General features: G+C 46.3%; 1 protein-coding gene across 2 annotated transcripts in view; it reads left to right on the forward strand.

The window, feature by feature from the left end:
- The window catches only part of LOC129815531 (ATP-dependent 6-phosphofructokinase, muscle type-like), a 24546-nt gene extending 6860 nt beyond the window's left edge, over positions 1 to 17686 (forward strand). For both annotated transcript variants that reach the window (XM_055869437.1, XM_055869438.1), the window contains 19 exons: positions 1506 to 1695; positions 3930 to 4095; positions 4176 to 4220; positions 4355 to 4463; positions 4621 to 4716; positions 5179 to 5271; positions 5485 to 5610; positions 5772 to 5836; positions 5929 to 5992; positions 6157 to 6303; positions 11541 to 11611; positions 11809 to 11896; positions 12120 to 12272; positions 12704 to 12868; positions 12995 to 13056; positions 13191 to 13302; positions 16159 to 16258; positions 16575 to 16680; positions 17073 to 17686. In XM_055869437.1, the coding sequence (XP_055725412.1) occupies positions 1506 to 1695; positions 3930 to 4095; positions 4176 to 4220; positions 4355 to 4463; positions 4621 to 4716; positions 5179 to 5271; positions 5485 to 5610; positions 5772 to 5836; positions 5929 to 5992; positions 6157 to 6303; positions 11541 to 11611; positions 11809 to 11896; positions 12120 to 12272; positions 12704 to 12868; positions 12995 to 13056; positions 13191 to 13302; positions 16159 to 16258; positions 16575 to 16680; positions 17073 to 17226 (2112 nt within the window). In that variant the 3' untranslated portion in view covers positions 17227 to 17686. The remainder of the gene's footprint in view (positions 1 to 1505; positions 1696 to 3929; positions 4096 to 4175; positions 4221 to 4354; positions 4464 to 4620; positions 4717 to 5178; positions 5272 to 5484; positions 5611 to 5771; positions 5837 to 5928; positions 5993 to 6156; positions 6304 to 11540; positions 11612 to 11808; positions 11897 to 12119; positions 12273 to 12703; positions 12869 to 12994; positions 13057 to 13190; positions 13303 to 16158; positions 16259 to 16574; positions 16681 to 17072) is intronic.
- The last annotated feature ends 101 nt before the right edge of the window (positions 17687 to 17787 follow it).

Genomic DNA, 17787 nt, shown 5'->3' on the forward strand with positions numbered 1-17787 from the left:
TCTCATTCCCTCGCTCTCATTCCCTCGCTCTCTCGCTCTCTCGCTCTCATTCCCTCGCTCTCATTCCCTCGCTCTCTCGCTCTCTCGCTCTCATTCCCTCGCTCTCATTCCCTCGCTCTCTCGCTCTCTCGCTCTCATTCCCTCGCTCTCATTCCCTCGCTCTCTCGCTCTCTCGCTCTCATTCCCTCGCTCTCTCGCTCTCTCGCTCTCTCGCTCTCTCGCTCTCTCGCCCTCATTCCCTCGCTCTCTCGCTCTCTCGCTCTCTCGCTCTCTCGCTCTCTCGCTCTCATTCCCTCGCTCTCTCATTCCCTCGCTCGCTCTCTCGCTCTCATTCTCTCGCTCTCTCATTCCCTCGCTCTCTCGCTCTCTCGCTCTCATTCCCTCGCTCTCATTCCCTCATTCCCTCATTCTCTCGCTCTCATTCCCTCATTCTCTCGCTCTCATTCCCTCATTCCCTCATTCTCTCGCTCTCATTCCCTCATTCCCTCATTCTCTCGCTCTCATTCCCTCATTCTCTCTCTCGCTCTCTCGCTCTCATTCCCTCATTCGCTCTCTCGCTCTCTCGCTCTCATTCCCTCATTCTCTCTCTCGCGCTCTCTCGCGCTCTCTCTCGCGCTCTCTCTCGCGCTCTCTCGCTCTCTCTCTCGCTCTCTCTCTCGCTCTCTCTCTCGCTCTCTCTCTCGCTCTCTCTCTCGCTCTCTCTCTCGCTCTCTCTCTCGCTCTCTCTCTCGCTCTCTCGCTCTCTCGCTCTCTCGCTCTCATTCCCTCATTCCCTCGCTCTCATTCCCTCATTCCCTCGCTCTCATTCCCTCATTCCCTCGCTCTCATTCCCTCATTCCCTCATTCTCTCGCTCTCATTCCCTCATTCCCTCATTCTCTCGCTCTCATTCCCTCATTCTCTCTCTCGCTCTCATTCCCTCATTCTCTCTCTCGCTCTCTCTCGCTCTCTCTCTCGCTCTCTCTCTCGCTCTCTCTCGCTCTCTCTCGCTCTCTCTCGCTCTCTCTCGCTCTCTCTCGCTCTCTCTCGCTCTCTCTCTCGCTCGCTCTCTCGCTCTCTCGCTCTCTCGCTCGCTCTCTCGCTCGCTCTCTCGCTCTTTTTGTGGTGTTTTAGTGTAATGAGGATGGCTCATTAAAGTAAGACAAAAAGTATCTCTCTCTCTCTCGCTCTTTTTGTGGTGTTTTAGTGTAATGAGGATGGCTCATTAAAGTAAGACAAAAAGTATCTCTCTCTCTCTCGCTCTTTTTGTGGTGTTTTAGTGTAATGAGGATGGCTCATTAAAGTAAGACAAAAAGTATCTCCCTCTCTCTCACACGTACACACACACACTATATTCATGAACCACAATCTCTCTCATCGCTCTCTGCCTATAACCCACATTATTTCCTCTACTTCCTCCTCCATCTCTCCCTCTTTTTTAGCCCAACTGAATGTGTTCTGTTGGCAGACTATGTGGGTTCTGTTTGTGTCATTCACTGATCCCGCCCCCTCTACTGTCTCTTCTCAGGGTGGAACTGTGATTGGCAGTGCCCGCTGTATGGACTTCAAAGAGAAGTGGGGGCGTCTGAAGGCCACCTGCAACTTGGTCAAACTGGGCATCACCAATCTGTGTGTGATCGGCGGTGATGGTAGCTTGACTGGTGCCAACCAGTTCCGTACAGAGTGGAGCGAGCTGCTGGCTGACCTGACAAAAGGGGGTGAGATACCTGGGCCATCAACAAGACTACATTACCCAGCAACCTTCACTCAAAAGCACCCAACTAATATAAAACATAATGTAACCCACTACTACAACCAGTCACGTTTTAGATTATCAAATCAAATTTCAAATCAAATCAAATTTATATAGCCCTTCTTAGATCAGCTGATATTTCAAAGTGCTGTACAGAAACCCAGCCTAAAACCCCAAACAGCAAGCAATGCAGGTGTAGAAGCATGGTGGCTAGGAAAAACTCCCTAGAAAGGCCAAAACCTAGGAAGAAACCTAGAGAGGAACCAGGCTATGAGGGGTGGCCAGTCCTCTTCTGGCTGTGCCAGGTGGAGATTATAACAGAACATGGCCAAGATGTTCAAATGTTCATAAATGACCAGCATGGTCAAATAATAATAATCACAGTAGTTGTCGAGGGTGCAACAGGTCAGCACCTCAGGAGTAAATTCCATAGCCGCAGGCAGAACAGTTGAAACTGGAGCAGCAGCACGGCCAGGTGGATTGGGGACAGCAAGGAGTTATCATGCCAGGTAGTCCTGAGGCATGTTCCTAGGGCTCAGACTACACTCAATCATAGGACCTACTGAAAATATGAGTCTTCAAGAAAGACTGAAAGGTTGAGACCGAGTCTGCATCTCTCACATGGGTAGGCAGACCATTCCATAACAATTGAGCTCTATAGGAGAAAGCCCTGCCTCCAGATGTTTGCTTAGAAATTCTAGGGACAATTAGGAGGCCTGCGTCTTGTGACCGTAGCGTACGTGTAGGTATGTACGGCAGGACCAAATCAGAAAGATAGGTAGGAGCAACCCCATGTAATGATTTGTAGGTTAGCAGTAAAACCTTGAAATCAGCCCTTTCCCTTAACAGGAAGCCAGTGTAGGGAGGCTAGCACTGGAGTAATATGATCACATTTTTTGGTTCTAGTCAGGATTCTAGCAGCCGTATTTAGCACTAACTGAAGTTTATTTAGTGCTTTATCCGGGTAGCCGGAAAGTAGAGCATTGCAGTAGTCTAACCTAGAAGTAACAAAAGCATGGATAAATTTTCCTGCATCCTTTTTGGACAGAAAATGTCTGATTTTTGCAATGTTACGTAGATGGAAAAAAGCTGTCCTTGAAACAGTCTTGATATGTTCATCAAAAGAGAGATCAGGGTCCAGAGTAACGCCGAGGTCCTTCACAGTTTTATTTGAGACGGCTGTACAACCATCAAAATTAATTGTCAGATTCAACAGAAGATCTCTTTGTTTCTTGGGACCTAGGACAAGCATCTCTGTTTTGTCCGAGTTTAAAAGTAAAAAGTTTGCAGCCATCCACTTCCTTATGTCTGAGGCTTCCAGCGAGAGCAATTTTGGGGCTTCACCATGTTTCATTGAAATGTACAGCTGTGTGTCATCCGCATAGCAGTGAAAGTTAACATTATGTTTTTGAATGACATCCCCAAGAGGTAAAATATATTATGAAAATAATAGTGGTCCTAAAACGGAACCTTGAGGAACACCAAAATTTACAGTTGATTTGTCAGAGGACAAACCATCCACAGAGACAAACTGATATCTTTCCGACAGATAAGATCTAAACCAGGTCAGAACTTGTCCGTGTAGACCAATTTGGGTTTCCAATCTCTCCAAAAGAATGTGGTGATTGATGGTATCAAAAGCAGCACTAAGGTCTAGGAGCACGAGGACAGATGCAGAGCCTCGGTATGAAGCCATTAAAAGGTCATTTACCACCTTCACAAGTACAGTCTCAGTGCTATGATGGGGTCTAAAACCAGACTGAAGCATTTCGTATACATTGTTTGTCTTCAGGGAGGCAGTGAGTTGCTGCGCAACAGCTTTTTCTAACATTTTTGAGAGGAATGGGAGATTCGATATAGGCCGATAGTTTTTTATATTTTCTGGGTCAATGTTTGGCTTTTTCAAGAGAGGCTCATCTTAGGAGGGGATTAGGTTATCATTCCTTATCATCTAAAAGCCAAACTGATCCATATGTGGCTCCTTATAGTGTACTTTAATGCCTCCTTGTGGACCCAAGTAATTTATCGAAAGTGACTTACAGTAGTTCTTGCAATTATTTTCAAATGGGTGGCCCCAGCTGGCATCAAGCCCACGACCTGGGTGTTGCAAGGGCTATGTTCTACCAACTGAGCCACACAGGACCACAAGTAGTGTATTAAATGTGAGAGTTGACTGCTAGTTTGTTTGTCTACCACCAGGAAAGATCTCAGCGGAGGAGGCTAAGCGTTCTTCTCATCTCAACATCGTGGGCATGGTGGGCTCTATCGACAACGACTTCTGTGGCACTGACATGACCATCGGCACCGACTCTGCACTGCACCGCATCATAGAAGTGGTGGACGCCATCACGACTACTGCACAGAGGTACACACATAACACACACACACCAATATTAAGTCATTTGTGAACATGAGTAAATCTCTTTCACTTATTTCTGTTGACAGTCACCAGAGGACCTTTATCCTGGAGGTGATGGGCAGACACTGCGGGTGCGTGCCTGACTGTGTGTGTGTGTGTGTGTGTGTGTGCCTGCGTACGTGCCTGTGTGTTCGTGCATGCGTGTGTGCATGTGTGCATCTGTGCGTGCCTGTGTGTGTATTAACATTGCTCTCTGTCTCCACAGCTACCTGGCCCTGGTGACTGCTTTGGCCTGTGGTGCTGACTGGGTGTTCATCCCAGAAATGCCCCCAGAGGAAAATTGGGAGGAACATTTGTGCAAAAGATTGATTGCGGTACCACACCTCCTGTCCTTCTCCCGCTATCCCTCTATTCTCCTATCCCTCAATCATTTCTCCACCTCTTCTGATTGAGCCTCTCTTTATCTCTTTGACCCTCTCTCTTCCTTATATACTAACACACAAAACAACGCTCTCTCCGTCTCTCTCTCAGCAAAGGGGGCGTGGTTCTCGTCTGAACGTCATCATTCTGGCAGAGGGAGCCCAGGACCGTAACCAGAAACCCATCACCTGTGACCAAGTCAAAAATGTGAGATATGACATCCCCCAGTCAGTAGAAGCTGGCCCTAACCTCTGAAACAGGCTGAGATGGCGGTGATGAAGAGGGCTCGCGTATTGCTAGTTCCTGCTCTACTCTTCTTTTTTATGGCCCAATTTTAAAATTATTACTTTGCTTGCTATACTTATGCAAAAACATTAATTCTATTCTACCGAGCCATTTACCTTATGTTTGTATTATTTTATTATTTATTATTGTTGTTGCATTGTCCAGAAGGAACCTCCAAGTAAGCATTTTGTTGGATACCATGTGCATCCCGTATATACTTTATGACTAACAAAACTTGAAACGTGGCCCAAATGGCATTTTATTCCCAATATAGAGAATAGGGTGCCATTTGGAGATTCCCTAATGGTTAAGGTTATAACGGGCTAGCGTAATGTGATCTGACAGAGGACTGATGCTGTAATCTCTCTGTGTCACTCTATACAGCTGGTATCCAAGAAACTTGGCTTCGACACCCGTTCCACTATCCTGGGACACGTACAGAGAGGTGGCACTCCCTCTGCTTTTGACAGAATCCTGGTAATCCATCTGTCTGTCACCACTTTGTGTCTGTCAATCAGTCTGTCTGTGCCTGTATTATTTTCACTCTGTTGTCTAATCTTTCTTGACCTTCAGGGTCATTATATAGTGCCTGTAATGTCCCTGTAATGATAATCAATCCTTAATTAATTAATTAATTAATTATCTCTCTTTCACTCTCTCTTTCTCTCTCTTTCTCTCTCTGTCCCCCAGGGTAGCAGGATGGGTGTGGAGGCTGTGATGGCTCTGTTGGAGGCCACCCCAGAAACCCCAGCCTGTGTTGTCAGTCTTTCTGGGAACATGGCCGTCAGGCTGCCTCTCATGGAGTGTGTCCAAGTGGTGAGCTATACACCTATGCCACATCAAACTGTTATATTTCCTCTCTTATTGTTGACAAATCACCTTTATTATCTACAGAGAGTTCTATTTCCTTTAACTCTAACATTTTCATTCTCTCCTCACTCCATAACCCCCTCCCTCCCTCTCTCTCTTTCTCTCAGACTAAAGATGTGACCGTAGCCATGACTGAGGGGAGATTTGAAGATGCTGTAAAGCTCAGGGGAAAGTGAGCCTTTTACTTGGCTTCTTTTATTCCTTCTTTATTTGCGCTTTGAGAAAAAAAACGTTGGTCATTTTCTTTTCACTGTCTGTTTGTAGGAGCTTTCAGAATAACTGGGACACATACAAAATGCTGGCTCACATAACCCCCCCAGAAATGAAGGTGAGTAACAGCAGCATTTTCTTTTTCTTGCTGTCTTGGTCACGTGTTTGGGCAACTGGTTGCACATTTGAAGGCGTTATAGGACTTTTTTCCAACAGTGTAGTTCTTATAATCATGTTGCGCCCAAAATACATCCTCTCTCTCTCCTGTTCTCCCACTCTCAGAGCAACATCAACATTGCCATTATAAATGTTGGCGCCCCCTGTGCTGGGATGAATGCAGCAGTGCGTGCAGCTGTCAGGGTCGGTATCATCCAGGGACACCAGATGCTAGCTGTACATGACGGCTTTGACGGCCTGGCTAACGGACAGGTGGGTCATTCCACCTGAGGATTTCCTGTAGTGGACAACTTGTTAGGAGTCACTGGGTGCATCCCAATAATATCTCCTATCTCTTGAAGGGTGCACTCTGTCACTACTTCCCACAAATTGTAGGGCCCGATTCCAATTTAGGAAATTATGTTTTTCTTACACACACCTTTCCTATGCACTTCTCAGTGAATGAGTGTAATGGGCTTTGCAGGCGTGGTTCCCTTGCAAACGCTGAATACATTTAATTCAAGTGCTGAAATCCCTTCCACTTGCTGGCAAACAGATTTTCTTTTTGAGTTTCCATTCAATAACATTTTCAGTACATTTATCTTAAGCCATCCCTTTAAATACGGTGTACCTTTTAGTTATATTTTTGTCAACAGACTGGCTAATATTCAACATGATAGAAATAGGAAGCAGAGAAAGTCAGGGGAGCCTATAATTAAGACAATCCAGAGTACACATTCCTCCAACTTAAAAGGCCATACAATTCAAATGATGCGTAATGGCACAGCATTTCAACTTTACTGGGGGAAGGTTGATATGCTGATATGCTGATATGCTTTAGTTTGCTGCCATATGACTGGTTTCATATTTGTCTCCAGCCATTTGCTCCATCTACGGCTGCCCCCTGGACACTATGATCACTTGGCTACATAGCTGATGCCTGCTTGACTGTCCATTAATTCATGGTACTCCATTCTGTTTATTTGTGTTTTATCTGTCGGCTCTGTGCCTTAACTCAGGATCTGTGTGTAGTTAATCCGACCCTCTCTGCCTAGTCGTCGCCATTTTTACCTTCTGTTGCTGTGTTAGCTGACTAGCTGCTGTTATCTCACCTGTTGTTTTAGCTAGCTCTCCCAATCATGACGTGCAATCACTTTATGCCTTATTGTATGTCTCTCTCAAATATCAATATGCCTTGCATACTGTTGTTCAGGCTAGTTATCATTGTTTTGGTTTGCAATGGACCCCGTAGTTCCACTCTCCGTACCTCTGATACCTCCTTTGTCCCACCCCCCACACATGCGGTGACCTCACCCATTGAGACCAGCATGTCCAGAGATACAACCTCTCTTATCATCACCCAGTGCCTGGGCTTGCCTCCGCTGTACCCGTGCCCCACCATACCCTGGTCTGCACATTATGCCCAGAATCTATTCTACCACGCCCATAAATCTGCTCCTTTTATTCCTTGTCCTCAACGCTCTAGGCGACCAGTTTTGATAGCCTTTAGCCGCACCCTCATCCTACTACTCCTCTGTTCCTCGGGTGATGTGGAGGTAAACCTAGGCCCTGCATGTCCCCAGTCACCCTCATTTGTTGACTTCTGTGATCGAAAAAGCCTTGGCCTCATGCATGTCAACATCAGAAGCCTCCTCCCTAAGTTTGCCTTACTCACCGCTTTAGCACACTCTGCCAACCCTGATGTCCTTGCCGTGTCTGAATCCTGGCTTAGGAAGGCCACCAAAAACTCTGAGATTTCCATACCCAACTATAACACTTTCCGTCAAGATAGAACTGCCAAAGGGGGAGGAGTTGCAATCTACTGCAGAGATAGCCTGCAAAGTTCTGTCATACTTTCCAAGTCTATGCCCAAACAGTTCGAACTTCTAATTTTAAAAATTAATCTCTCCAGAAATAAGTCTCTCACTGTTGCCGCCTGCTACCGACCCCCCTCAGCTCCTAGCTGTGCCCTGGACACCATCTGTGAATTGATCGCTCCCCATCTAGCTTCAGAGTTTGTTCTGTTAGGTGACCTAAACTGGGATATGCTTAACATCCCGGCAGTCCTACAATCTAAGCTTGATGCCCTCAATCTCACACAAATCATCAAGGAACCCACCAGGTACAACCCTAAATCCGTAAACAAGGGCACCCTAATAGACATTATCCTGACCAACTTGCCCTCCAAATACACCTCTGCTGTCTTCAATCAAGATCTCAGCGATCACTGCCTCATTGCCTGCATCCGCCACGGGTCCACGGTCAAACGACCACCCCTCATCACTGTCAAACGCTCCCTAAAACACTTCTGCGAGCAGGCCTTTCTAATCGACCTGGCCCGGGTACCCTGGAAGGATATTGACCTCATCCCGTCAGTTGAGGATGCCTGGTCATTCTTTAAAAGTTACTTCCTCACCATATTAGACAAGCATGCTCCGTTCAAAAAATGCAGAACCAAGAACAGATATAGCCCTTGGTTCACTCCAGACCTGACTGCCCTCGACCAGCACAAAAACATCCTGTGGCGAACTGCAATAGCATCGAAGAGCCCCCGCGATATGCAACTGTTCAGGGAAGTCAGGAACCAATACACGCAGTCAGTCAGGAAAGCAAAGGCCAGCTTTTTCAAGCAGAAATTTGCATCCTGTAGCTCTAACTCCAAAAAGTTCTGGGATACTGTAAAGTCCATGGAAAACAAGAGCACCTCCTCCCAGCTGCCCACTGCACTGAGGCTAGATAACACGGTCACCACTGATAAGTCCGTGATAATCGAAAACTTCAACAAACATTTCTCAATGGCTGGCCATGCCTTCCACCTGGCGACTCCAACCTTGGCCAACAGCCCCCCCGCTGCTACTCGCCCAAGCCTCCCCAACTTCTCCTTTACCCATATCCAGATAGCAGATGTTCTGAAAGAGCTGGAAAACCTGGACCCATACAAATCAGCTGGGCTTGACAATCTGGACCCCCTATTTCTGAAACTGTCCGCCGCCATTGTCGCACCCCCTATTACCAGCCTGTTCAACCTCTCCTTCGTATCATCTGAGATCCCCAAGGATTGGAAAGCTGCCGCTGTCATCCCCCTCTTCAAAGGGGGAGACACCCTGGACCCAAACTGTTACAGACCTATATCCATCCTGCCCTGCCTAGCTAAGGTCTTCGAAAGCCAAGTCAACAAACAGATCACTGACCATCTCGAATCCCACCGTACCTTCTCCGCTGTGCAATCCGGTTTCCGAGCCGGTCACGGGTGCACCTCAGCCACGCTCAAGGTACTAAACGATATCATAACCGCCATCGATAAAAGACATTACTGTGCAGCCGTCTTCATCGACCTGGCCAAGGCTTTCGACTCTGTCAATCACCATATTCTTATCGGCAGACTCAATAGCCTCGGTTTTTCTAATGACTGCCTTGCCTGGTTCACCAACTACTTTGCAGACAGAGTTCAGTGTGTCAAATCGGAGGGCATGTTGTCCGGTCCTCTGGCAGTCTCTATGGGGGTACCACAGGGTTCAATTCTCGGGGCCGACTCTTTTCTCTGTATACATCAATGATGTTGCTCTTGCTGCGGGCGATTCCCTGATCCACCTCTACGCAGACGACACCATTCTGTATACTTCCGGCCCTTCCCTGGACACTGTGCTATCTAACCTCCAAACGAGCTTCAATGCCATACAACACTCCTTCCGTGGCCTCCAACTGCTCTTAAACGCTAGTAAAACCAAATGCATGCTTTTCAACCGTTCGCTGCCTGCACCCGCACGCCCGACTAGCATCACCACCCTGGACGGTTCCGACCTAGAATATGTGGACATCTATAAGTACCTAGGTGTCTGGCTAGACTGCAAACTCTCCTTCCACACTCATATCAAACATCTCCAATCCAAAATCAAATCTAGAGTCGGCTTTCTATTCCGGAACAAAGCCTCCTTCACTCACGCCGCCAAACTTACCCTAGTGAAACTGACTATCCTACCGATCCTCGACTTCGGCGATGTCATCTACAAAATAGCTTCCAATACTCTACTCAGCAAACTGGATGCAGTTTATCACAGTGCCATCCGTTTTGTTACTAAAGCACCTTATACGACCCACCACTGCGACCTGTTTGCCCTAGTCGGCTGGCCCTCGCTACATGTTCGTCGTCAGACCCACTGGCTCCAGGTCATCTACAAGGCTATGCTAGGTAAAGTGCCGCCTTATCTCAGTTCACTGGTCACGATGGCTACACCCACCCGTAGCACGCGCTCCAGCAGGTGTATCTCACTGATCATCCCTAAAGCCAAAACCTCATTTGGACGCCTTTCCTTCCAGTTCTCTGCTGCCTGCGACTGGAACGAATTGCAAAAATCTCTGAAGTTGGAGACTTTTATCTCCCTCAACAACTTTAAAAATCTGCTATCCGAGCAGCTAACCGATCGCTGCAGCTGTACATAGTCCATCTGTAAACTACCCACCCAATTTACCTACCTCACCCCCATACTGCTTTTATTTATTTACTTTTCTGCTCTTTTGCACACCAGTATCTCTTCTTGCACATGATCATCTGATGATTTACCACTCCAGTGTTAATCTGCTAAATTGCAATTATTCGATTTATTGCCTACCTCATGCCTTTTGCACACATTGTATATAGATTATCTTTTTCTACCATGTTATTGACTTGTTTATTGTTTACTCCATGTGTAACTCTGTGTTGTTGTCTGTTCACACTGCTATGCTTTATCTTGGCCAGGTCGCAGTTGCAAATGAGAACTTGTTCTCAACTAGCCTACCTGGTTAAATAAAGGTGAAATAAATAAAAAATAAATAAAAAAATTAGAAGGTAAAATATATCTATAACAAGTGTCATTTATATTTACAATTCCCTTATCCAAACAGATTACTCATTTACCCATCTCTTTTCAATAGCTCTTATCAAGTTGTAAATTACAGAGCATGAAGAATGGTGTTATTTATATTGTAAAAAAATTAAGTAGATGCTTTTTCCACTTGGAACCGGTAGGTTCACTAGACCTTATTCATGGTTTCCTGGTACATAAAGGGGGTGGAATTATTATGGAATTAAGTCAAGGTCAGAATATGGTGTATCTGTACACACACCTCCACCACATCTTCATTTTTTTTGATGCCAACCAAAATGAATAGCAGGTGAATAGCACGCTATTCTCATGCTTAAGTTCAAGGTCAGAATACACATAGAGAGAAAAGTGCATAAAAAGGGAATTCCATTCCATTTACGCACGCTTAACTCGGGTCAGAATCGGGGACTTAAAGCATTGGATTGGTGGAGGCCTGGGCTAGTGGAGGTTTCCACCATTTCTTATACTAATCATTTCCTTTAAATTCAGCGAAGGGAAGTGAACAAGTGACATCATCAGGAACATCAGTTCATTGCCAAGTTGTTGCACAGCTCAACACAAATGACACACACACATGTGCACACGCACGCACGCACGCACGCACGCACAAACATACCATACTCATCTCTCTTTCCTCTTCTCCAGATTGAGCCTATCATCTGGGCTCAAGTGGGTGGATGGACTGGGAAGGGAGGGTCTAATCTCGGTACCAAGAGGTGAGACATCTCCACAGAGCCCACACACCAGTATGTAGTGCCTCGAGGTCTTCCTGACCATGTGACCTGTCCAGGAAAAGCTAAAAGTCACGTGTTTAGGATGAACCCAGGGCCCTAATTATAGGAATAGAAGCTTCTGTTGACAGATTAACCAGATGGTCACATTTAACTCTCTGTTTCTCCTCTCTTGTGTGAAGACACCTGCCAGGTAAAAACATTGAGCAAATCAGCCTGAACATTACCAAGTTCAACATCCATTCTCTGATCATCATCGGAGGCTTTGAGGTGAGGATCGAGGGGTAGGATTGGAGAGAGTGTTATGATGGTTCACTGGCCCACCGTCATGACACTTCATAGAATCGGTCCTTAAAGTATAAGTGTACAAATATTATTGATTGAAGATATTCATTAAGTATAAGCACTATAGTTGACGAACTATTAGTATCATGAATATTGTCATGTCTGTTGATGCCTAATCCAGATGTTGATGCCGTTGTCTCCTTGTCAGGCGTATCTGGGTGGTCTGGAGCTAGTGACAGCCAGGGAGATGTACGAGGAGCTGTGTATCCCCATGGTGGTCATTCCCGCCACCGTCTCCAACAATGTTCCCGGATCGGACTTCAGCATCGGAGCTGATACCGCCCTTAACACCATCACCATGGTCAGACATATCCTGATGCTTCGTCACTTTACCCTGCCTTTATGTACATATCTACCTCAAATACTTCATACCTCTGCACATTGATCTGGTACTTATACTCCCTGTATATAGATTCATTCTTGTGTATTTTACATACTCTGCACCGTTGGGAAGGACTCCTAACAAGCATTTCACGGTAAAGTCTACACCCATTTAATTCAGCGCATCTGACAAATAACATTTGATTTGACACACACACGCTGTACCCCAGATAAACACACACACACACACACACACACACACACACACACACACACACACACACACACACACACACACACACACTGTACCCCAAATACACAAAGGTTTAAATACACATATGACAATACCCAGACAAACATCCCTCCTCATACTTGCCCCTCTCTCTCTCTTTCTCTTCTTTCCTCTGTCAGACTTGCGACAGGATAAAGCAGTCTGCTGCTGGCACTAAGAGGAGAGTGTTCATCATTGAGACCATGGGGGGATACTGCGGCTACTTAGCAACCATGGCTGGCTTGTCATCTGGGGCTGATGATGCCTACATCTATGAAGAGCCTTTCCATATCCGTGACCTAGAGGTCAGAGGCCATACGCAGAATAACAGATGGATGGATAGATTATGTTGTATATTTCAGACATATCCCAAAAAATGGGGACCTTGGGCTGTTGAATCATGGTTTTACTGTTGTATTGTTTTATTGCAGCTGAACGTGGAGCATCTGATAGAAAAGATGAAGACCTCAGTGAAGAGAGGCCTCATTCTCAGGTGGGTGTGCTCTCCTCAAAAACACATCCTTGCCTGATATCCCTCAGACATTATCATTCTCTTGTTTCTCTTGTTACTACAACTAACAAATTATGTATTGTCTTATAATAATACTGCCCTCCTCCTGCCCACAGGAACTCTAATGCCAATGAGAACTACACCACACAGTTCCTCTACAACCTGTACTCAGAGGAGGGAAAGGGCACGTTCGACTGCAGGATGAATGTCCTAGGACACATGCAGCAGGTTTGATGGACGCTTCTTCTAGCTGTTTCATGGACTCAACTCTAAACCCGTAGCTAATATTTCTGAAGTAATATAAGGATTCCAGGGTTTTTCTGGATCAAAAAGGGGCTTAGGTGGTGGGTGTGGCGGGGGGTGTGGCGGGGGGTGTGGCGGGGGTGTGGCGGGGTGTGTGGCGGGGTGTGTGGCGGGGTGTGTGGCGGGGTGTGTGGCGGGGTGTGTGGCGGGGTGTGTGGCGGGGTGTGTGGCGGGGTGTGTGGCGGGGTGTGTGGCGGGGTGTGTGGCGGGGTGTGTGGCGGGGGGTGTGGCGGGGGGCGTGGCGGGGGGCGTGGCGGGGGGCGTGGCAGGGAATGTGGCAGGGGGTGTGGCAGTGGGTACTGTTGGCCCTTGGTTGCATTTTAAAGATCAAAATATATACTGTTAAATGTATTGTTGTTGTTTTTTTATTATTTTCCCTGACTGTCAAATTTTTATTTTGGTGATTGTTAGTTCTCAAAGATAAATATATATATATATATACAGTGTATATATTAGGTCCATTATCTTTTCCACATACTTTATATCTGGTTTTAGTTAATACTGAAAGCGTTTTTTCCCATCCCTAAAAGGTTTTGTACACTGAGTTCCTAATATTGAGTTGCACCACCTTTTGCCCTCAGAACAGCTTCCTTTCGTCTGGCATGGACTACACAAGGTGTCGAAAGCGTTCCGCAGGGATGCTGGCCCATGTTGATTCCATTGCTTCCCACAGTTATGTCAAGTTGGCTGGATGTCCTTTGTTTGGTGGACCATTCTTGATACACACGAAAACCTTTGAGTGTGAAATCCCAGGCAACGTTGTAGTTCTTGACACACTCAACCTGTTTTTTCCTGGCACCTACTACCATACCCTGTTCAAAGGCACTTAAATCTCTTGTCTTGCCCATTCACTCTTTGGTGCTCTTTGGTGCATTCAACTGTGTCAAGGCTTAAAAATTCTTCTTTAACCTTTCTCCTCCCCTTCATCTACACTGATTGAAATTACATCAATAAGGGATCATAGCTTTCACCTGGATTCACCTGGTCAGTCTATGTCATGGAAAGAGCAGGTGTTCTTATGTTTTGTACACTCAGTGTATATATATATATATATACACTGCTCAAAAAAATAAAGGGAACACTTAAACAACACAATGTAACTCCAAGTCAATCACACTTCTGTGAAATCAAACTGTCCACTTAGGAAGCAACACTGATTGACAATAAATTTCACATGCTGTTGTGCAAATGGAATAGACAACAGGTGGAAATTATAGGCAATTAGCAAGACACCCCCAATAAAGGAGTGGTTCTGCAGGTGGTGACCACAGACCGCTTCTCAGTTCCTATGCTTCCTGGCTGATGTTTTGGTCACTTTTGAATGCTGGCGGTGCTTTCACTCTAGTGGTAGCATGAGACGGAGTCTACAACCCACACAAGTGGCTCAGGTAGTACAGCTCATCCAGGATGGCACATCAATGCAAGCTGTGGCAAGAAGGTTTGCTGTGTCTGTCAGCGTAGTGTCCAGAGCATGGAGGCGCTACCAGGAGACAGGCCAGTACATCAGGAGAGGTGGAGGAGGCCGTAGGAGGGCAACAACCCAGCAGCAGGACCGCTACCTCTGCCTTTGTGCAAGGAGGATTAGGAGGAGCACTGCCAGAGCTCTGCAAAATGACCTCCAGCAGGCCACAAATGTGCATGTGTCTGCTCAAACGGTCAGAAACAGACTCTATGAGGGTGGTATGAGGGCCCGACTTCCACAGGTGGGGGTTGTGCTTACAGCCCAACACCGTGCAGGACGTTTGGCATTTGCCAGAGAACACCAAGATTGGCAAATTCGCCACTGGCGCCCTGTGCTCTTCACAGATGAAAGCAGGTTCACACTGAGCACGTGACAGACGTGACAGAGTCTGGAGACGCCGTGGAGAACGTTCTGCTGCCTGCAACATCCTCCAGCATGACCGGTTTGGCGGGGGTCAGTCATGGTGTGGGGTGGCATTTCTTTGGGGGGCAGCACAGCCCTCCATGTGCTCGCCAGAGGTAGCCTGACTGCCATTAGGTACCGAGATGAGATCCTCAGACCCCTTGTGAGACCATATGCTGGTGCGGTTGGCCCTGGGTTCCTCCTAATGCAAGACAATGCTAGACCTCATGTGGCTGGAGTGTGTCAGCAGTTCCTGCAAGAGGAAGGCATTGATGCTATGGACTGGCCCGCCCGTTCCCCAGACCTGAATCCAATTGAGCACATCTGGGACATCATGTCTCGCTCCATCCACCAACGCCACGTTGCACCACAGACTGTCCAGGAGTTGGCGGATGCTTTAGTCCAGGTCTGGGAGGAGATCCCTCAGGAGACCATCCGCCACCTCATCAGGAGCATGCCCAGGCGTTGTAGGGAGGTCATACAGGCACGTGGAGGCCACACACACTACTGAGCCTCATTTTGACTTGTTTTAAGGACATTACATCAAAGTTGGATCAGCCTGTAGTGTGGTTTTCCACTTTAATTTTGAGTGTGACTCCAAATCCAGACCTCCATGGGTTGATAAATTTGATTTCCATTGATAATTTTTGTGTGATTTTGTTGTCAGCACATTCAACTATGTAAAGAAAAAAGTATTTAATAAGAATATTTCATTCATTCAGATTTAGGATGTGTTATTTTTGTGTGTATATTATTTTTTCCCTGGAATCAATTTATGTATATGCTCATATGGGAATAACTCTCTCTCATGATCTATCGTCTTTCTCTCTCCCTCTCTCTCTCTATCTCTCTCTCTCTTTTGCTCTCATGCTCTCTCTCTCAATGTCTCTCTCTCTTTCTCTGTGTCTCACCACCAGGGTGGAACCCCCAGTCCCTTTGACAGGAATTTTGGTACCAAGATGGGATCCAAGTCTGTCCTGTGGCTGACTGACAAGCTGAAGGAGTGCTACAGACACGGTGAGGATCATTGACACGCTGGACCAAATGTCTTCAAGTAGATGGAATTGACTTCATTTCTTCGATCACCTCAATACTTTTCCCATCAAGAAGCACAATGTCTTCATAACTTGCTCTCTATAATGCATTTACATAGATTCATGACCTTCTGTGCCCACTACCCCCATCCTGGTCCTAGATAGGTGTTTAATCCAACTCCTCTGACTACTATTGTCCTGCCATGAGAGAGGAGCTGGATAAATCCCATATGAACAGGTCTGGGATCAGCCAGGCTACTGTCCTCCTATACTGATGCTGGCCCTCTTTGTGTCCCCAGGTCATATCTTTGCCAACATGCCAGACTCTGCCTGTGTGCTGGGCATGAAGAAGAGATCCCTGGTCTTCCAGCCCCTGGCTTCCCTCAAGGACGACACTGACTTTGAGTAAGTCCTAGTCATCCCTCTGTTTCCACACTTCCTTTTCTTTCTCTCCTCCTTCTCTCTCCTGATTGTGACTATTCTTTATGTGTTCCACATTGAGTTCAATTGGGTTTTACTGACGACCAATGGTAGTTAAGTTGAAAGTGCTGTTGTCTGGAAGTCTGTGCCAATCCATTTAGAACCATTAAATGTTTCTTTGAACAGATTGAACAGATTGCTCACAGAAAGCCAGCCCAGGTTCCTTCTAGCATTTCCCTTGTTATTTTTCCTCTATATCCTGTTTTCTTCCTCTCATCCCTTTGTCCTCCTCCTCCTCGCTCCCCTCTTCCACCACCCTGTCTTCTCTCTCCTCCCCCTCTTCTCCCTCACTCCACCCTTCCCTCCTCCCTCCATAGGCACCGTATCCCAAAGACAGAGTGGTGGCTGAGGCTAAGGCCCATCCTGAAAATCCTGGCCAAATATGACACTGTGGAAATGGACACCTCTGAGGTGGCTGCCATGGAGCACGTCATCAAGAAAACAGGCCTAGTCAAGGGGGGCAAAATGTAAACAAACAAATAAACACACACACATAAACACAACCTCACATAAACAAACACATACTGACCCTTGGTATTGCATCTCGGCCCACCCACTCCTATGAAGAGAAAGGGATGGTAACAGTCAACCATTCAGTCAACAGATGTGTGTAGCATCTCAATGTAGTCCTAGTGGTTATGAGGAAAAGACATACAGTTTGTTGTGTGGAGCTTTGAACTGTTCTACATCACAGAAGTCATTCTACACCATTCTGCAGAAACCCTGCAACAATACTGTGCAGATCTCTCAGTGGAGTCAGTCTAACACTTTTATCTCAAAGCCACAAAAACACTCTCTGTGTGCTGTTTCCTGTGTCTGGCTCACTGCTTTCTCCCCTGTTTGTATGGCAGAACAGTTTACAAAATGAAGACTTATTTCTTGCATTGAAACTGAACTAGGATATGTAATAAAACTGCTTCATTTTTTGAGGTTTTATTTGTTTTTTTGCTCCACACATGACATGATGAAAGATAATGTCAAATTTACTATGTTTAATGAATATCGAATATTTAGTGATAAAAGGGTAACAAT

Source organism: Salvelinus fontinalis, chromosome 18, assembly GCF_029448725.1.
Source record: "Salvelinus fontinalis isolate EN_2023a chromosome 18, ASM2944872v1, whole genome shotgun sequence".
NCBI lineage: Eukaryota > Metazoa > Chordata > Actinopteri > Salmoniformes > Salmonidae > Salvelinus > Salvelinus fontinalis.